Source organism: Oreochromis aureus, linkage group 7 (genome assembly GCF_013358895.1).
Source record: "Oreochromis aureus strain Israel breed Guangdong linkage group 7, ZZ_aureus, whole genome shotgun sequence".
NCBI classification, from domain to species: Eukaryota; Metazoa; Chordata; class Actinopteri; order Cichliformes; family Cichlidae; genus Oreochromis; species Oreochromis aureus.
Genome location: NC_052948.1, coordinates 3,238,253 through 3,258,889, shown reverse-complemented (window position 1 = coordinate 3,258,889; position 20,637 = coordinate 3,238,253). Strand labels below are relative to the sequence as shown.

General features: G+C 41.0%; 1 protein-coding gene across 1 annotated transcript in view; it reads left to right on the top strand.

Moving 5' to 3' along the window:
- tmtc2b (transmembrane O-mannosyltransferase targeting cadherins 2b) overlaps positions 1 to 20,637 on the top strand; it is a 78,887-nt gene that overhangs the window by 33,224 nt on the left and 25,026 nt on the right. The window contains exons 2-3 of the mRNA XM_031725980.2: positions 2,094 to 2,670; positions 19,474 to 20,320. Of these exons, the coding sequence (XP_031581840.2) occupies positions 2,094 to 2,670; positions 19,474 to 20,320 (1,424 nt within the window). The remainder of the gene's footprint in view (positions 1 to 2,093; positions 2,671 to 19,473; positions 20,321 to 20,637) is intronic.

Here is a 20,637-nt window from a genome sequence, read left to right as displayed (position 1 = left end):
CCACATGATCCGTCTGTTCCTTCGGGAGGCAGAGTACAGGCTGGCGGTTGGAGGAGGAATGTGCTCTCGGCTGGAAAAGGCTTGCAGTGCACAGAGAGGTCCTTCCTGCTGCCAGCTCTACCGAGGAATGGGCCCAGCCAACAACAGAAACTGAACCTTCCTCTCCAGCTGGCCTCTTAGCTGGTACAGCAATGGGGCTTCATGATGATGATGATGATGATGATGATGATGACAAGCAGTGGAGTTAATTAGAAATACACCATAGAAACTGACCGTATCCATACTGCAAATGTGTTCATTTAGTTGGGCATGTCTGCGTAGTTGTTGCAAAGTGGACTGTGATGTCACACCTCCATCTTTTTCGGTATTCCTCGATTCCCTGCTTGTTGACCGCAGTGTGTTAGTTGCTCACTTGCCTCTGTGACATATAAGAAGGAGACAATCTGAGAAGTGAGCCCTGGCACGGTGGCTCAGGAAGCCAAGAGCGTAAATGCAGTGGGTCTTTGCCTGCCTCACATCGGCTTCTGTCTGTGCTTTGCTGCCAGAAAAATCTGGTGTGGTTTTGAGGCGATATATATTGTATCTGGCCTCTTTGGCTCCACCACACTATGCAATGGAAAAAGAGTACACTCTATCCAGAATGGCTTTGAGATGTAATTGAACCATAATGCCTCTTATGTGAGCATTTTGCAGAGGAATGAAGATCTCGCTTGACAAATGGGCCAGAGAAAACAAACTGGCGTGTCTGAGGGGTGAAGTGTAGAGTTGGGCTACTGACTCGTGAGCCTGCTTCTTCAGTCTGACTGGAGAAGATTGAAAAAAATCCAGTCATTTGTCTGCTGACATCCAAGGCATTTCTATTATATCCCTGTTGATTATTTCCATGCCCTTTCCAACATCCTGTAGCCTGGTAGTATTTGTTTCCTTAGATCCATCATAGGTGGAGCTATTTCTGCTCACCGGTTTCACAGAGACTGGGTGATGGATCATTTTGTGATTTGATGAATGCTGAAATGCCCACTGCACCTCACCAAACTTCTCATGAGCTTTCTGCTATTGAGAGCTGGGCTTGTGCCAAGGTGAAGTGTTCTGCCTAAAGTCTCAGAGTGGCTGAGGAAGCAGTTCATTACCTTTGAGAGAACTGGGGTTTTTTATACATTCATTCTTCTCAGATTTGTGTTTATTTTAATCATATATTTTAAAAAACGGCTTGTCATGAGGTGTTGAACACTCCGTCTCACCTTCTCCCATCTGTCTTCAGACTAATCGTGTGTTAATTGTTACTACTGTGAGGAGAGACTACAATGGGGTGCATTTGGCTTGTTATCACTTGTCATGAACCACCTATCACATTTACAATTACACCGCTATGTTTTTTGCTTTTTTGGTGTCTTTGTTTTTTTGTTTTTTGTAAGAGTCGATAAATCATCAGCAGATAAAAAGCAGCAGAGGTTTGACGCGCTGTCAGACACTTTGTAGCGTGACAGGACAGATAGGAAATCAGTTTACATCTATGTAAGGACTCCCGTAGGGAGAAATGTGCCTTCCTTTCCCCCTTACTTGACCCCTGTCGGCCGTGCCCACAACCACTGACACACAGCTTGTGGCTAATGTAGCAGCATTAGGATAGGTCATGTAGGTTCAACCCTGTCAGGGGATGTCTAACTGGTCTTTTATTTGGTGGCCACGGCTGCCAGCACAGGCCAAAATTACACATTAAATGTTTTAATTTGTACTTACTCATGGACACTTACCTCGATTTTTTAAGCTCTGTTCCTTTGGTCTCTGCAGCAGAAACTGAACTGGTGTCGTCTCGGTCTACCTTATTTCTTAACTTCAGAAAATTACACACCGGATGTCTGTATTTGTGGGTTTGGGTGTGGTTCTCTTGCTTAAAGTGGTGGTGGCAAAGCTGCCCAGTACTTAAAGTTCACGTTTGATTTTCAAAGACCAGTAGTCTTTGTAGCAGTCAGCGCAACATTCAGATCAAATATTGATTGATCTGTCCGTGTAGAGAACTATTGTCTTGGTTTTTTTGTAATCAGAAGTTCTTGTCTGACCTTTTTTTTTTCTCTCACTCTCTCTCTTTACAGCCGTGCAATTAAGACCAATCAGGACCTGCTTCCAGAGACGCCCTGGACAAACATCTTCTACGATGACTTCTGGGGCACCTTACTCACACACAGCGGCAGCCATAAGTCTTACCGACCCCTGTGTACCCTCTCCTTCCGCCTTAATCATGCTGTGGGTGGGCTGGAGCCTTGGGGTTACCACCTGGTTAATGTGGTCCTCCATGGGGCTGTGACAGGCCTGTTTACCTCACTCGCTCGCCTGCTGCTCGGAGGAGGACTGTGGAGCCTACTGGCTGGCTTGCTCTTCGCCGCTCACCCAATTCACACCGAGGCAGTGTCAGGTGTCGTCGGCCGAGCCGATGAAGGTGCCGCCCTGTTCTTCTTGCTGTCCCTGCTGTGTTACATACGTCACTGTAGGCTGCGGGGCCGTGCTGGGTCCTGGCGGCTCGTGGCCTGGTTCCTTGGTAGCTTGGGTTGCGCCGCCTGCAGCATGCTCTGGAAGGAGCTCGGAGTAACCGTTCTGGCTGTATCAGCGCTGTATGACGTCTGCGTTTTCCACAGGCTCAAACTGCGACAGATCATCGTGCTCCTTTACAAGGTAAACTGTTTTTTCTGTTGGAGTTTTTTGGTCATTTATGTTTGCAAAACACGGTAAGCCTTTTAAAACTGAAGTCCATGTTTAATCTGAACTGGTCTGCCCCCTTCAGTATCGTCTCTTTGTGCAGTGATTCAGAAGGATCTCTCAGTGCTCCTCTTATGTTTGAATCGCTCCCTGAAATCCCTGATCTGAGCTTGTTGTTAAAGCTGTTTGTTAATGTAAGCTGTCACAACACTGAACCTAATTTGAGACAAATTATTATTATGTTAATGTCTTCATGATGGAAATTACTTATTTTAACAGAGGAAAAAAAATGGAACCACATTGCACATTTTAGAACTTTGATCCTGGAGGTTTGATCTGCTTAGATTTGTAACGCTCACGCTGTTACAAGCTGGTAATCGAGATTAAGGACAAATCTAAGCTTGAACTGAACTCGGGGTGAGAATGATTAGCAAACTACTAATCCTCTCACAAGTGGGCTTTTTTTATTCAATGAACATTGGAGGTTTTCTCCATTTTGTGTGTGTGTGTGTGTGTGTGTGTGTATTCAGACGGCGTGCAGAGATAAAAAGAGCAGGAAATGAAAATATTTTTCAGGAGAAACAGCTGAGATAACAAAAAGCGATGGTCATTTTATATTTCCTTGTCGCCTTTGAAGCATCCAGCCATTAAGAAGCCCTTTTCCCCCAACAGCTCCTGTCAGAAGTATTTACTGTTTGCTGTCTAGTTCCTGTGACATCGCTGAATCCCTACCCATCATCACAAATTCAATGAGACATGTGCACAGATGTGACAAGTGTTCCAGAGGAGCCAATGAAAGGGGATCTCTCTTTTGGAAATGCCGTGTGGTAAGGAGGGACTGTGGTCAGCAAGGCTGCATGTAAAACATGAGACAGACAGATGAAACGATAAAAGCCAAAGAAGAAAATGAGATATTTCTCCTTTAGCCTCTCCTTTTTAGTGTGCAGCATAGTCTAAAAATGATGGTTGAGGGACTCTAGCTTCATCTCCAAGCTGTCCTCTCATGATTTAAGCCTTATCAGACTCCTGGTGTTGTCTGGAATATTGCCCATCCATTGCGGCAGGCGGACAGACCTTCTAATGGCTTGTCAGGCATGGCTGGACCAGAAAGGAAGCAGGGCCAAAGGGGCTACAGGAGATGATGCCTCAAAGCTGACAGTTTTACTACTTTTGATTGAAAGTCCAAAAACCCTGCTGATCCAATTGTCTTTGCGGGAAGAAAAACTCCACTGGAACATGTGGATGTTTGTTTGTTTCAAGCTTTTTACAAATATTAGAATAGAATAAGAGTAATGTGTTTCTTGGAAGTAAACAAGGTTGCAAAATTAAAAAGAGAGTTGTTAAGATTTTTCCTGCAGCATGTGTTTCTTTGTTTTTGCAGGAACTGACGAATCAAGGCCGTCTCTCCCATTGCTATTACTTTGTCTTAATTGGTGCTAAGCCAGTCAGAGACATGTAAAATGGGAATACAAGGTTTTTTATCAGCTCTATAAAAGAGGACACACCTGTGTAACGCTGCTACAATGGGTGTGGTGTGGTGTGTCAGCTTTTCTCAGTACAAATCTGTTTGTTTTTACTGTAGCTGTCATAACAGAATATAAGGCTGAATTGACGTCACATCTGTCATTTGCTTCAAAGATTGTCTTGCAGTTGTCGTTGTTTTTCAAGAATTGCAAAGCCACTTAAAAGTATGCGATTTATAAGGGCACGCCATTAACAGTAAACTTTGCCCGAGTATCCTTGTGGTGTTTGAAACATTCAAATCACCTTTCTTTAAAGCAGTGTCACAGGTGCTCAGTAACTCATTTTGAAGTCAAAACGGCTTAAAATTAGTATGAAAAAATAACAGTTAGATCTTTGCAAGACAAAGAGAAGTCAGGTCGCAGTGGGTTATTGTGCATTGAGGAGACAAATAAGGAGCTGTGGGCTGTCAGGCACACTGGGAAAACAAAGATTTTTTGAGGCAAGACTGTAAAAAAAGCATATTTTTGATTTTCCTAACTTTAGCTGACAACCATCATTATCGTAGCATATCATTTCGTCACACCACAGACAACTTAAAAGCAAGAACAGCCAGAGACCTGTCATCATCACTTCAATCCCGTTAACTCGAGACGTTTCCATCTTATATGAACATCTGTGATGAAATGCTGTAGTACTGTATTCTCGTGAGTACGTATGTATGCGAGTCTCGTGACCCAATCGCTTACCCAAATGGCAAACAGTTCATTACTGCACCGTGTACATTTGTCTCTCTCCGTCTCCGTGGAGCGAGGCAGTCACTCTGAGTAATGGTACGTGAGGGGGACTTATTCCTCAGGGCGAGTTGAGCCTTCAGCCGCCCATATGAAATTTAAATTGTATACAGCGTTGCAAATGATGATCGCAGTGAAAATAAATACAGTTTGAGCTTTAAATTACAGGTTGAGATTTATCAGGTGCTGAAAATCCAGCTGCTAACTACCCACAGTGGCACATTAATATTCTGTGATAAGAGGGAAAGTAGGCATAAAAAGCAAGAGAAAGGATCTGTCACCCTGTCCTTGCTTTTTCCATGTTTGATTTCAAGGAACTATTCTTCATTCAGGTTAAAGAGGCTGGCTCGATGAATGACTGACACGCCGTAATGGGCGCTATATATTTTATCGCCAAGCTCCACTCAGCTGGAGTCATTTGACATTTAGTGTTGCTTATCTGATTGTGGCGCACAGTCAATTACATTAGAGTTTTATATCTGCTGCAAATCTCCCTTTGTGTCGTTGCGGCTTCTGTGTGCAGTTTAAAGAGTGCAGGCAGTCGAAACTCGGAGCGTCACTGTAATTCCATGTAGGTTCATAACTCATCTCATCGAGACTTTGACTGCAGACTCTCTGCATACAAATCAGAGGCAGGAGCTAATGCATGGGTATTATCTTGACTGATTTTTTTTTTTTTCTCTTAATGTGTTGAAATTTGCATAACAGATCTGGGTGCATGAGAATTATGTGCATATGATGCAATATGTAAAACTGGAGTAAAGTCTTTTTCTCTGAGCCTCATAATATACTTCCTTTCAAAACATCTGATCGTGTATGTTCACAGATTGTGTCGTCTTGTAGTTTTGCCCCCCAAATAAAACACAGTTCTTTCTACCAGGCTTTGTATATAGAAGCTGTTCCAGTGTCTTTAGACTGAAACTAAAATGAACTTCTGGGCACATTCACTGCTGTAAAACTCTGGATGTGGAAAAAGGGGTTATGCATATTTGTAATTCAATTGCTATTGGTTACACACTTTCATACAAGAAAATAGGTTTGCTGCTAAAGCTGGAAGTTGCAGGGTTGATAAGCACGTACGGAGCATATTTTTGCAATTTGCACCAAAAAAATCTGCAAAGAGAGAAAACCAAGTATTGTTGATTAATTTGATTTATTTGTCAATTCTACAGGCATCTGGTTTTTTTTTTTTTGGCTTTGTGCATTGTGAACACTGAATGTTTCACACATGTTGCATTTGGAGTAAAATCAAAGTGTAGGACTCTTTCTGCTTATATTGCTCGCTGCTCTGAAAGAAAGTCAATGAAAGAGATTAGAGGGAAACAATATGCGCAGACAGTAATTAAAAAAACAGGTGTTGCATGAGCGTTGATGCCAGATTCATGGTGTCTGCAGGCGTACCCCTCGTCCCATCACCCTCACCTCCAGAATGTAACATTGGATAAGCAGTTGTGAAAATGTCGAACTTAAAGTTTGACATGTTTCTTTGAAGAATCTCACCTTCCCCCACTTATTTTTCTTCCCTGCAGTCATTAGTCTGTGTGCGATTACTGTTGACTGTACCAACACTTACTGTGTTAATATCTGTCACTACTGCCTTCTGCCTACCTTGGCTGCTAATTAGTTCTTTCTAAGACACGTGGTGTCTCCTAATACTAGAAAAAAAATTAAAAAAATGTCATTAAATTGTTTACTCAAGTTGACCTTTACAGCGTTGATACTCACCAGTTGCTTTGTGCCTGATTAAAGCTTTTATGGCCATGTGTTGCTATGTATCCTGCTACTCCAAAGGCAATGAGTTTATAGCATTCAAATGTAACATAGTTGGCAATGGCGCATGTTTGGTGTAACCACAGTTTATGTGGAAAAACGTGCTTTTTATGAGACGGTTTCCTGCACAGCGTTAGCTAATAGGCTCATTTTCAATAAGAGATACTGAAACGCAATTAAGTGTCCTAATTTAGCTGAGGAAGGAATGCTTTTTAATGCGATCTGACGAATTTATTCCATAGCATAATGCAATAAAGTGTTTGTTCGTGGGACCTGGTGCTCTTTCTTTGTTAGCTCACCAATAAAATTGAAGACAGTGAAACTGGCCTGTTTGCAAGTTCTAACAGTGGAGAAAAACAGGACCTGTTAGGCCGTATACTTCATGAAATGCTTTTCTTTTTATTTAAGGGCCCATTTTTCTTCTCTTTGAATCATGGCCATATTAAACATGTCCTTATTTAACCAAAAAAATAGTCTTGATATTTTTTCACCTTCCTGAAAGTATGCTGTTCTTAAGGCCCCGACACTACTGATATGACTGTGTCAAGAGCAATCCTTTGAAGCTACGGTGTCGGAATCTGATGCTTTAAGAGTGTAAAATGGATAAAGAGGAATTGTCTGATGTTATGTCAATATTGCACAAGCGATAGCAACTCCCAAGTGCACAAGAGTTCAGCTACATCTTTAAAAGAAACAGACATTCCTCTGCAGTCACTTTCAACATCTGACAACGAAACCACTGGAAAGTCATTTCTAAATCTAGGATGAGACCCAGCTGGCCCTTAGCGATTGTCAAAATCACAAGCATCATTTTTTTCCTCACCTCCTGTTTTCTGTTCACACTTGTATGGTAAATGCACGAGCATAAAGCGTGTGCGTGGGTGGAACGTGTCTGAAGGTTGAAAGTTTTCTCGGACTGAGGGCTCAGGTGTTGTGCAGGTGGTGGGTTCAGCAAGGCCTGACCTCATGAGCCTGGAGGGACACGTGGGAGATGTGAGGTCCGTGCAAACATACAGCATGTACATGTGTAATGCATGTCTACATGCCAGTTTGTGTATGAAACTTATAGAGCCTGCATACAAATGTGACATCCATACATACCCTTGCTGTGCATTAGAAACACAGCCCACCCCATACATTTTTACCTGGGGCTCCACAGATGCTCCTCCATGCTCTAATGACTCCTGTCACAGTGTGATAGATGGAGCCTGGTGGGCTCAGCTAGTGCCCCCTGCCCTCACCCACCTGCTTCTCACGTGGGGAAATACATCGCCACTTCTGGTCTTGATTGGGAGACGGTTAATCGGAAGCATAGATAATGTAAACACATTCATAGAAAACCAGGATTAGTGCTTAGGCTGCATAATTTATGATGTTAGTTGGACATTTTGGGGGAAATAATATTTTTTTAAAGACATGAACTGCTTTTATAAGATTGTTATACACCTGCCAGTATATTAGCTTAGCTCAGCATAAGGACTAGAAATAGAGAAATGGTTAGCTTAAATGTTAACCAGGAGAGAGCAATACATTGGAAAACATCCTTTGATCTCAAACAATAGAATTAAAAGCAAACAAAAATGTTAGCACCAGAGCTTTAGAAGGGCTAACTTTGTTAGCTTTCACTTGAACCTTGACATCCTATTTCAGAAGGATTGCAAGTTAACCACTTGCTGAAATTACATTTTGGTTCTGTTAACATTCTCATAGATATTCTCATCCAACTCAGTGATGCCAATACATTTAATCAAAAGTCAGCATTCTTATTTAAAAAAAAACAAAATACTGGAAGTGTTTGCTGATACCTCGTCTCTTTAACGCCAAAAACCAGCTCACATGCTAGCAGTGCAATATGAGATAAATTCCACACACAGACTACTGAGGCGGGCTTTCAGCCCTTGAATATCTTTCACTTCGGGCTAAAACGGTGCAAGTGCTACCACAGTGATGGAACCTGACTTTGGCTGGCTTTGGCTCAGCGTACCGATCATTAAACATAAGTGGACCTGACAGGCCCATTGCCAGCAACAGCCAATATGGCGGCCCTGACTATGCTGACAAAAACAAAAAAGATTCATGCTGGTATAAAAACAGATGTGAAACAGTGCATGGGGCTTGAAATATTTCACACTGTCCCTTTTCTCGCTTCTTGCTGAAAACCATTTGTTCTTTTTGTAGCCGGCGTGTCGCAGAATCGATAGCGGTACGTTATGTAAGACCTCGGCTCTAAAAAGGAACGTCCCACAGCACCAGTGTCCTACTCTATCCTTCAGCTGCATACATCGCCTGTCTTAATGGAGATGTGTATGGATTTACTGTTCCTTCTGTTTTCCCAAAATCATTAAGCTTTCTGAAGGGATAATTTATTCAGCCAGACGTATTACAGGGAGTCACTGTGATGTAATTAACTTCAGTGTATTTGTTCACATGTTTTTTTTGTTTAGTCAACATTTAAAGCAAGCTGGCTCCTTCCTTGGATACAGTACAGTAAGGCTGACTGATACTTTAAACGTTTTGCAAACTATAGTTTAAACCTTCAGTACTGCTTCTTTCAGTTTTTATCCGTGACTCCTATTTATGGATCCTTTTATGGTCTCAGCAAATCAACTGGCATATAAAATGAGTCAGCCAGAATGACATTTCGTCTAGACTTCCAGCTAACGTGCCGATATAAATGGACTAGCGTAACCCTCTGTAAGGCCTTATATAGGCACTTCATCTCATGTACTTTCTTGTTTTTGCCTCTCTTTGAAACGCTTGACTCAGTGTTATTTAAATTAATTAGGTAAAATTGAAAATGGTCACCAAAAATTACACCCTTCAGTTTTACATATAATATAGTTGTTTACAACAACGCTTTGTTTTCAGAGGTTTTGTGAGGTATGGTTATGCAAAACAATCAAATCACAGTCAAAATATAAAATGTGGAATGGCTCAGAGTGGTGTGGCAGGTTTACAGTACTCCTGGGAAATTTTCTCAAGTTAGTTGTTTGTATTCTTAGTACAGTAAATACAGCTTTTAGGAAGTCTAATCAAAACAAGTGTAATCAGATATCCAGGAAACTTTAAACTGCTGCCATAAATAAAATCATTCACATGCATAACCTGGGCAGCTTGCCACTGTACACAAACTGAAGCAGGAGAAACAAATGACATGAGGTCCAAATCTAGGATTATCAGCGTGGGCGTTCCAAGTAAGATGAACAAGAACTGATGAGAAACTGTGCATCTGCAAAGAGGAAGGGAGCTGAAATGTGTTAGAAGTGTTAAAGAAGAGCGATGGTAATGGATGGGACAGCCAAGGGACAAAGAGGAAGACCCCGGGTCTGCTGAAGAGAATTTAGGATGCAGAGTCTGTGTGAGATACTTCTGTTGGATGGCCTGTCGCTACCCATGAGCCTTCAATCACTGGATGCTATTTAGGAATAGACCCAGATGCCAAGCTGGTGATGTTGAACTCATCAAATCAGTCAGTCATGAAGGATCCCTCTGGGACTTTTCAAAGCATGCAAATCACGTTTTCTTTTAAGGTTTGGGGGGTTCCCCCATCCCCAAAGTCATGTTGCATTAAAAGTCACACACCTGCATATGAGACCAAAATAATACTGTTTTATCTGCACTAACCACATAAGATAAAACTGTAGGTGAAATTTATCCTCTGAAAGATGCATAAAGATGACATCGTGGAGTCACGAAGCTGATTGTTTCAGCTTTTCACTTCCAAACTACTTCAGTAAATTTTTCCCTTTTTTTGATCTAATTATGTCCATTTAAAGCTGCTGTTCTCCTCTAAGATTATATGCTCAGCTAGTATTGAAACAAAGAGTTTCATGTGGAGCCAGAGTTTTCTTCCAGTGTGCTGAATTTGTGATTAAGCACATGCAGATTGTTGGGCATGCTAACGCAGCCAAGTGTTGCTCTTCAGCTGTTTGCCCCTCATTTCTTGCTGTTCTCTCTAATAATCTCCCATTCCTTCTTGTTTAGCTGCTGAGTTGCAGTTTTTTTTGTCCTTAAACATTCAGTCATCCGTTTGGTGTGGATGGAATCTGGCCCACACCCAGTTCTAGTTTCTCTGTAATGACACGCTGGATTGATGGTTGCAGTGGTAAAGCCAAGCCACATTGAACAATCCATCAGTTGTAAACATGGGTTCAGATTGTGAGACGAAGCCTCCTCAACAATGTGATTTGTATTGAGGCTTCAATGGATTAAAGATACCTTTATTTAGAACATACTAACTTAGCTGAAAAAAATATGTAATATCGTAAAATCCTTTTATTGCAAAAGAGATGTCAAACCTGCCTGATTTCTGTGCCAGCACATCTGTGAATTTTTCTGTCAATCCCTGACTCATTGGTAATCTCAGACCATACCGCTGTACGGAGATATTTTACTGAAGACCTACGGAAAGATGTCTGGGATGCCTGCAATATTAACGCTTTTTTTCCTTTTCTGTTTGATCCTTTTCTTTGTAATGTTGATCAATAATTCACTCTCTGGAGCCCATTCTCTGCTTGGCCATTTTTGATTTAGTGTCTTTGCTGAAAACTACAAATTAAAGTAATTGCATGATTCGCCATGGATTTTACCAGATGATACATTCTGTGAAATGTGTGAAACAATGAGCTGAAACACTCCGTTAAGGTCTGGTGACTGTACTCATCACAACCTCAGTCTTTCCCTCTGTACAGTGTCCTGCTCTCCTGCTTTAAAAACAACATATAATGTTTGCAGTCATACTTAATCTGCCCTATCACAGAATGTCTCTTTCACTGTGATAGAGTTCACTATCGTGGTGAACGCAACTCAGACATGAAAGGTGATTTTTGGAGCAGTCTTTGTGTACTCAGGCCGGTGAGGTGTGTGTCTGTTGCGCACTCCTTGATGTCTGTTGATTATTGTTGGTGCCGACATGTTTGAAATGGGTCGATTTTCTTTGTTTCTGCTTGTTTGTTCATTGGTTTTTTTTTCTTTTTTAAAAGAGCATTTTGAAGTGTTTCTGTGGCCGACTGAGAGCAGGAGGCTCACTCCAAGATTTTCCTTTTTCTAATGTGTAGAAATTTTTGTACTCAGTGCACACACAAAATTATTGTTGTATTCAAGAAATGTGCACATGAGCATATTTACTGTGGTATGTTAGTGAATCAAAATTATTCTAAATCAACAGCCCTGTGCTATCTGCATGCTTCTACACCCCATTTCTCAATATAAGGAAGCAGTTTCACCTTTGGGTACAGTGCTGACAGTGCTGAGAGAAGAATGAACCCTGTACTGCTAAAATGAAGGAGAAGGTCTGACTGAAACACCTGAAACGGTGCCTGAGGAAGAAAACCGGCAACGCACACCCTTCCATAGTGTCTCCACGGCAGTGAGGATAGTTTGAATTAAATAATACACTTAAATTAAATAAATTTAAAAAAAAATCTAACATATTGAATTTCCCCTAAGACACTCACTGTAAATAAAAAAAGACATTAAAAAAGGCGAAAAAACATTACACATTTGCCTAACAAGCTAAAATTGCCCAGTTCAGTGTCAGTCACTGATGTGTGCTTATACATACATTTATACATATTTTATAATTTTATACATATTTTTGTACACAGTCATGTAAACAGTCGTGCATGGTTTACACACAGATTTGTGCAGATGAACCAAAAATTTGTCCCCTTCCCATTTAAGAAAATGATATGTGAGTGTAGCAGTGCAATATGAGGATTTCAGTCGTGAGCAAGGTGCTCATTCAGACATAAAGCTGACTCATTCAAATACTGTTAGATTAATGCAAATGTGTGAAAGGCGCTAGACTCACAAACAGCTGTCAAAACCAACTGATGATTCAGCTCAGTGCATTCTTAACTGCTTTTTATTTGGCATTTGTGTCAACTCATTATTACACAAGTCATCTTTTTTTGGGGGGGGGCTTCTCTCATGCTTATTACTGGCCAGTATACAAAGTAACAAATGGCATGCTGTCACTATTTCTGTGGGCAACTGTAACATGACACACCAGACAGAGTGGTTCAGAAAGTGGTTGACAGAAGAAAGAATGCAATTGGAGCAATTTTCTACAACCAGCATGTGACATTCCTCTGACAGTCTATCTGCTTAGATTTGGACCCCTGCTCTGGCTTTGAGTCATTCATTCATGCACCGTAGGAGCTTACTGCTGCTCTAAACCCAACAGTACAATGGCTCTTATCTCCCAAATGCATAGTAATGAGAGAGAATCCAAGCATGTACAGAATAAATCTAGTCTGGACACAACTGGCAACATTCTTTAAAAACAGTACATTTTTACTTTTTTTTTCATTTATCTTTAAAGTTTCATACTTGAATCAGCATCTTGTCGCAGCAAATTTGCAGTAGCGGTCACATAGTCTGGTTGGCCCTTGCAGTACAAATAAATATGGGAAATGAAAGCCCAGAAATCGGGAACAGTCGGTTTATTTTTCAAACCATTTCTGTGGTTTCACTCAATAAATATCATCTCTGAAATGTTAAGGCTTTGAGTCCACTTTGGTTTTCCATTGTCATTATGTTCTTATTGTTTGGGCAGCCTGAGCATTTTGCCTTTTCCAGTGTGTATACAGAGTAGTATAGAAGGTGATTTTAGAGTCGGTTCATTCTTTGTTTCTCACATGTGACCCAGCAAATAAACTGGGGAAAACTTTACAGATGCAAAACGGCAGAAGTTGGTGAATGAAATGAAATTTTGTTTTTTCATTCAGGAAGTTTGTCATCCTCCTCATGGATACACACAATACCTTCCTCCCTTTACTACAAGATTTACGTGTAGATGTCATCCTCTCAGCTGCTCCGTCTGGTCGGACAGAATAAAGTTCCCCTTTTCTGTGCCATTACAAATCTATAGATGTCTGATTGCAACTGATGACAGAATAAATGGGAGAGAGTGACTCTGTCTGACCTCTGATTTCAGCATGAAAGGATGACATGTTTTAGCCTTTTAAAGTAAGTGCCTTTAAAGAGGCTCAGTTAGAGTAAAACAGAGCGAGTGAGGCTGGAATGTTGACTTAACGGTTTTGAGAGAAATGGATCCCATGTTGCTGCAGTGATTATGGTTAATAAAGGCTGACCGAGAGAGCGTGAACTGGCATATTTTGTCATGTATTGGTTGAAAATATTCTTGCTCACATTTGTTTGCTTTCATCATATAAATTCCAAGTTTTTCCACAGCAGGTGATTCCACTGAACTTACAAATGAAAATGTTATTTTCACATTTAACATATCAGTGCCAGTGTGGTGGGATTCCCCTCCTGTAGGCCTCCTTCCCACTTTGTCTTACCTCCTTCTTCATTACAAACATATCTCTCTCACTGCAATGTACTCCATGTGTTTTGAATAATACTAATCATCATCTTAGTAATGACCAGTATTACAGTGATTATCAGGCAGCCATAAGACAGAGTCACCGTTTTACAGGTAAATTGATGCATGGAGTTTTTCTTCTTCAGTCACCTTTCTCACTCACTATCTGTTAATAGACCTCTCTGCACTGAATCATACTTGTTATAAATCTCTGTCTCTCTTCCACAGCATGTCTTTATCCTGTCTTCTTCCCATCATCCCCAACCAATCGCAGCAGATGGCCCGCCCTCCCTGAGTCTGGTTCTGCTGGAGGTTTCTTCCTGTTAAAGGGAGTTTTTCCTTCCCACTGTCGCCAAAGTGCTTGCTCATAGGGGGTCATATGATTGTTGGGTTTTTCTCTGTATGTATTATTGTAGGGTCTACCTTACAATATAAAGCACCTTGAAGTGACTGTTGTTGTGATTTGGCGCTGTATAAATAGAATAGAATTGAAACTACTGTTCATGCTCACAGTTGCAGTTGTCTTTCTCAGATCAAGTCCTCAGCTTGATCCAACTAACTTCTTATATCTTACAATACATTTCAATGTGCCTGTGCATAATTTAACAATCACCAAAAATTTGTAGCTGTGGAGTCACCGTTTAAGAATTTGAAAATGAGCCACGGATGTAACTTTAAACAAGAAAGCCTAAGAGCATATTTTGCAATCTGTAAAAATAAAAATTCAATACATTTCTTTACTATAGAATACAATAAAAGGTTTAAATAAATAATAAAATAAAACAGTTCTTGCATGTGCGAAGGAAAATTGCGAACCGCTAATTGAGCTTTATCATCAGCCATCTGTTGGTGATCCATAACGCACTGTTAGGAAATGGACAGGCTCGTATCTTGTCTTTCTTGCTAACTATCAGGTTTTACACCCAAAGTCTGTCGTACAAAGGGAGAGCACAGCAGCTGCAGCAGCAGAGAGATAGATGGTAAATTTGTGGTCCATCAACCACAAGCTTGATTAGTTGATCCAGCAGTTAAAGATCAAAGGCACAAGCACAGAATGTATCCATCCATCAAGCCTGCAGAAAGGTTTATGCAGACTTTTTAGGGACTCGTACTAAATTCGAGCTTTCTGGGAGTGTGTGTGCACATGCGTGTGACAGAGGTAATACTCACTGATTGGCACCCTGAGCTCATTTTTTCATCCATTACAAGTCTATCAATGTGAGGCAGGATCTTGATGAAAGGCCTTCTGCAGACAATTGATCTCAGTAATGATGAAGAGGTGGGGATAGGTCAGACATGCCACTTCTTTCACCGGATTTTCACTTAGGTGCTCGCTGAAGTGAAAGCCAGTCACAGCGCTGCACTTTGATAGGCTACCTATATGTGTTGTGTGATCGATTTTTTTTTTTTTTTGAATTCTCTTGAGCAATAGTATAATGCCCATTTACCAAATACAAAAAAGGCTTGTATGCACCTTGAGAAAAGAGCGTTTTTCTCCAAACAAATTAATTAAATTTCTCCCTGAGGTCTTTCCACTTTTTTGCCACAAACCTTCATTCACAAAACTAAATGGATGTTTAAAAGAAAAAACCTGATTGAGTTTTCTTCTCAGTCAAATGAACCTAATCAAAGTGGAGACATGGAAAAAGGCAGGCACAGGCACAAATAGGGATTCTGTAATTGGCCTGTTTTGCATTTTATCTCCAAGGATATTTTATTCACACGCATGCCTTATAAAGCCTAAATTGTTTCAGTTCTCAGCTGATTGCTGCTAAAAGACAAAAGAGAAGAAAAAACACTGCCCCATGCCTCCTACAGGGTTGTGTTCAACCACTTATTTCAGACTAAACTGGATTATTGACAAAAGACACAAAGCGGGAACGCCTTGGTTTTCCTGCATAATAGAGCCGTAGCGCCCTGGGAGCCGTTGCCTGGTAGTAACTGAACTTATGCCTTTGAACAGTAGACGTTTTTAACTGGAGGCATAATATAGAAGATGCACATGTTTGTTTATTCCAGAGATTATAGCGACAGGGTTCATGTCCCAGAATATATTCGGAGCATTTTCACATTTTTTTTTTTTGCCACATATATTTTTCAAAGGTCAATGCATTTGGTAAAGTATGCCAGGAGGAGTAATAGAGTTACAAATGTGTACTGAAGGGCTGTTTTATGTTTTGGGTGCTGCCCGAAGACTTGCACAGAAAAACCTCAGTGCAGCACAAGAATTTGAATGAAACACCGCCTCAGTCTACAGCACTGGCATATGGACGTGGTTAAGGAGGAGGTGTCTGAGCATTAGCTGCTCTCTGGGAAGAGACGAGGAATATCTGTTTGTCACATTTCCAGGTACGAACGATTAGAAGTAATTTAGGGCTGTCACAGGTGAACCCGGACTGAACTGAAACATAGTTGCGACTTCATTGTCCAGTAGACAGCAATCTGCATCACGCCAAGGACAAAAAATATTTGCTGAAAAGTACAGCATAATTCATTAAAGGCGCTGAAACCACCTCAGAGGACATTCGAGTGTTGTGTGAACCGGGCGCTGCGACCGAGGACACTCGGATTTGAAAAATCTGTCAAAAATAGACAGAGCTTTTCTTCCTGTTTCTCCTGCAGTGCTTTACGTTTGCAGCTTGGTAGCGTCTAGTTAAGGCGTGCTTAAACCAGAGTCATCTCAAGAGTCTGTCGAAGATCCTCATAAATCCCAGCTGGATCTCCCTGAAGCAGTCATTGAGATGTATTAACACTGCTCAGCCAGCCTCTCTGTTAAACTCTGCTCAAAGTACAGCCGCTGGGCCTCAAAGACCATTTCAGTCCACTTCATTTCTTCGTAGGGTTCCTGCTCACCTGCTTCTTTCAAAACTGGACACAGCTTCTGTGATTTTAGAGATGATTAAAAGTGCTGGGGAGAGGAAGAGTTCATACGAAGTTCAGATGACAGCTTTTAAATCTGTGCTGTGGGGCAATCATTTTAAAGGACTGCTATATGTGTAAGTGCATCTGATTTTCAGTGCTACCCAAAGCTAAAAAGCATGTAATTCATTCACATGTGCAGCGTGCAGCTTGCTAAGAACTTCATGAGACAGACAAGTTATTCTGTTCATTTTGGAACTATCATGTCTTTGCAATAAATATGAACTATGACTGACAAAATAAAAGTCTTTGATTCTGTGCAAAGGTGATACATCTCAATAATACTGACTCTAAAGCTCCCCAGTTAACACTTTTCACTTGTTTGATTTTGTTTAAAACAGAATCAAAAAAGCGGTTTTATTTTTTTATGTGTAATTGATCCAATCAGCTGCTAGCTGTAGCTTCATATTTGCATATTTGGGGATCTGTCTCATTTCCCTATTGTTTTGTTTTATTTTGACCAATTCTGTGCTTCATCCAGCAACGAGCAGATTATAGATGGTTTATTTTTTCTTTACTAGACCTTTTAACCTTTATTGTCTCACAGACAGGTGGTTAGGTCAAAATAATTGGCATTGTTTTTTTATGAATTTGTCTAGCCTTTCAACATAAAATCTAAACTAGATTGATTTTTGTTTCACTTGGTTCATCTATTAGGACCCCGCACAGCGATTTATTGTTTCATTTCCCTAATTTGATGCCATTTAACAGCATCTAATGAAAATTCCTCTTCATCCTACTGTCTCCCCTGGATTTCCACAGGGAGCTGACCGTAACGCTTTCAGCAGTTGCTCAGATTAATGAGAAACTGTAATCTGGATCTGACCTTTTGTTGCCAAGTGCCTAAACGACTTATCCAACAGTGGCATATCCTGGCACATCCTCACAAAATACTGAATCGCTGGGGGTTGATGTCAGGCCTCCAGTGAAGGGTTTGACAGAGCTGACCTTATGCGAGATCTTTTTTTTCATGCTTGTGATATTTCCCCAAACTGTTTTGAATAATATATCCAATATTCAGCTGCGAGTCTGTGTTGTTGTTGTTGTTGTTGCATAAGGTGAAAGAAGCCATTTGGGAATTGATTTATTTAACTCTTCACTGTATCACACCAGTGGGAGTTGTTGCAAAGTACTTCTGTTGGTTTGCTTTTTATGCACGTGTCTTTTATATTCACCCTCACTGAATTCACTGAATGTAATATTTTTTGCCTGTAGATCATTGTGGTGTCGCCTGCTGTGTTTTAAGCCTAATTTCCTGCTGCCTTTGTGTGGCAGCGACAGCTCTTAGTATTTGCAGTGATCATTAGCAGACAACAGCTGTCCCCAGAGGTTACTGAAGCCTTTCTTCACAGATACAATCTGAAATGACAATGGACAGGCGAGAAAATCAATAGTACAACCCCCAAAGCAGTCGTGGCATGATGTCTATGATCACAGATGAGACATCATCATCCCCTTTGGCATGTGGAGATGGAGAAAGATCACATTCACTGGAATAAAAATAATGTGGGTTCAGGATTGCCTTGGGTTTCAGCTTAAATAATTGGATTACAGCATCAAGGGCTATGATGCCCTGGTGATTTATATGCAGGTGGCTGAGACTCTTTGGGCAAGCTATCAGCCAATAGATCATATTTTGATGATCTATATTATTTGCTTTTGGGGTCTGAAATAATATTTTCAGTTTTTTATTAATTTTATTTCCAGGCCGTGTACAGGTTTCTACTGTAGGACACAAACATGTTTTTTAAGTTAGACTTTCCAACATTAGCACATAAAAAAGGTTGGTTGGTCCTAACTTTGGAACGGGCTCGTGGAGAAACAGAGCCAGTCTTTCTTCAACGCTGTGCCAGCAAATGATTAAACAACCAAACATGCTATAAATATTGCATCAGCATTCCCACACAACATTAGGGAAAGTGTTTAATATTAAGCCTATAACACGATGAATGGAGTTTATATAGTTGTGTTTATTTTGTTATGTCTGCAAAGGCCATAAATAGAACGTTAGGATGCAAGGTCACCTTTATTTTGAAAAATTCACAAACTGACACAGTGTTAATGTTCCTGCTTTAATAAAACTTTATGTGGTGTTCCTCCTCTTGGAAGGCATAAAGTTCAAAGAAAGGAAAAAGGTGTCACAAAACTTAATTGCTTTTATTTCACAGCTTTCTGTGGAAGCACAACTGAAGATTTTGATTAAACACATTTCAAAGCTGCTCCGTCGAGTCAACACTTTAGAAATGGTTATTGAATCATTCACTTTCCGATGACTCGCTGCGTCTGTAGTGGAGGCCACAAAGTAGCGATTCTATTATTCCACTCGTTGGTCTGGGTCAAAGTGAAAGTAAAGGGCTGAGAGTCGTAAATATGCAGCCGCTGAGAAAACAGTTGCGGTGTGAGCCTTTTATGTTTGCAGTATATTTTATAACACAGTCATTTCCTACTTTCCTTTCCTGCAGATTGAAGGTATAATCTCTGCTTTTGGTTTTCTTTGTCTTTCAGAGGAAGAACGCCCACCTGCTGCTGAACATGTTTGTGCTGGCAGCGTGGGGATTCTTCCTATTGGCCTGTCGCTTCTACTGGATGGGCAACAAACCTCCAAACTTCTCCAACTCTGACAACCCAGCGGCTGACTCGCCCTCGCTCATCACCAGGACTCTGACCTTCTTCTACCTTCCTGCTGTTAACTTCTGGCTCCTCCTCTGCCCAGACACACTAAGTTTCGATTGGTCGATGGATGCCGTGCCTCTGATCAGGAGCCTTGCTGACTGGAGGAACTTTCATACAGTAGTCTTCTATTCTGGTCTGTTGTTGCTTGCTTGGTTCGGCTTGTGGACACATCGTGCACCCAGGGGAAAGGACACTAATGGCAAAGTGCATCATTACACCAATGGCAGAAATGGGAACAGTAATGGGCACAGTTACAGTTATAATGATTATGAGCACGTGAACAATTCCAATACGGATGCTCACATAAATAATACGCAAAATGGCACCAAAAAGCACTATGAGAGCAGGACTCCTCTACCTACCACTGAAAATGTTGTGGTGTTCTCACTGGGCCTCTTGGCTATCCCTTTTCTACCTGCCACAAACTTGTTTTTCTATGTGGGATTTGTGATAGCCGAGCGAGTACTGTACATCCCGAGTATGGGCTTTTGCCTGCTGGTTGCAGTGGGGATCAGGTCCCTCTACATCCGACTACGGCGCAGATCATCCAGAACAATGTTGGTGTACTCCAGCGCAGCACTGGTTCTATTTTTTGGTGTCAAAACAGTTTTGAGGAACCAGGACTGGCAAAATGAAGAAATGCTCTACAAGTCAGGGATTTATGTCAATCCTGCTAAAGGTAAGATGTGTGCCTTTATTCGTATATATGTAAACATGTAAAATCATACGCACTTTGATTTTGATTATGTGCACCGTCCATCAGTTTGCTATCATCCTGAATAACTCAAATAACACATGTTAATTCTCAATATTCTTACGAGTCTACTATTATTCTAAGGAATACAACAGAGCTGTACTTTTTGATCTGACACTTTTCTTATACTTGGCATGCAATCTGTTTAATTGGAAAGGCACCATCTGTGACTGGCACCTTCAGTAAAAGATCAAATATTCTAAAGCTTCATATTAAAGGTCATCAGACACTGATTCCTATCC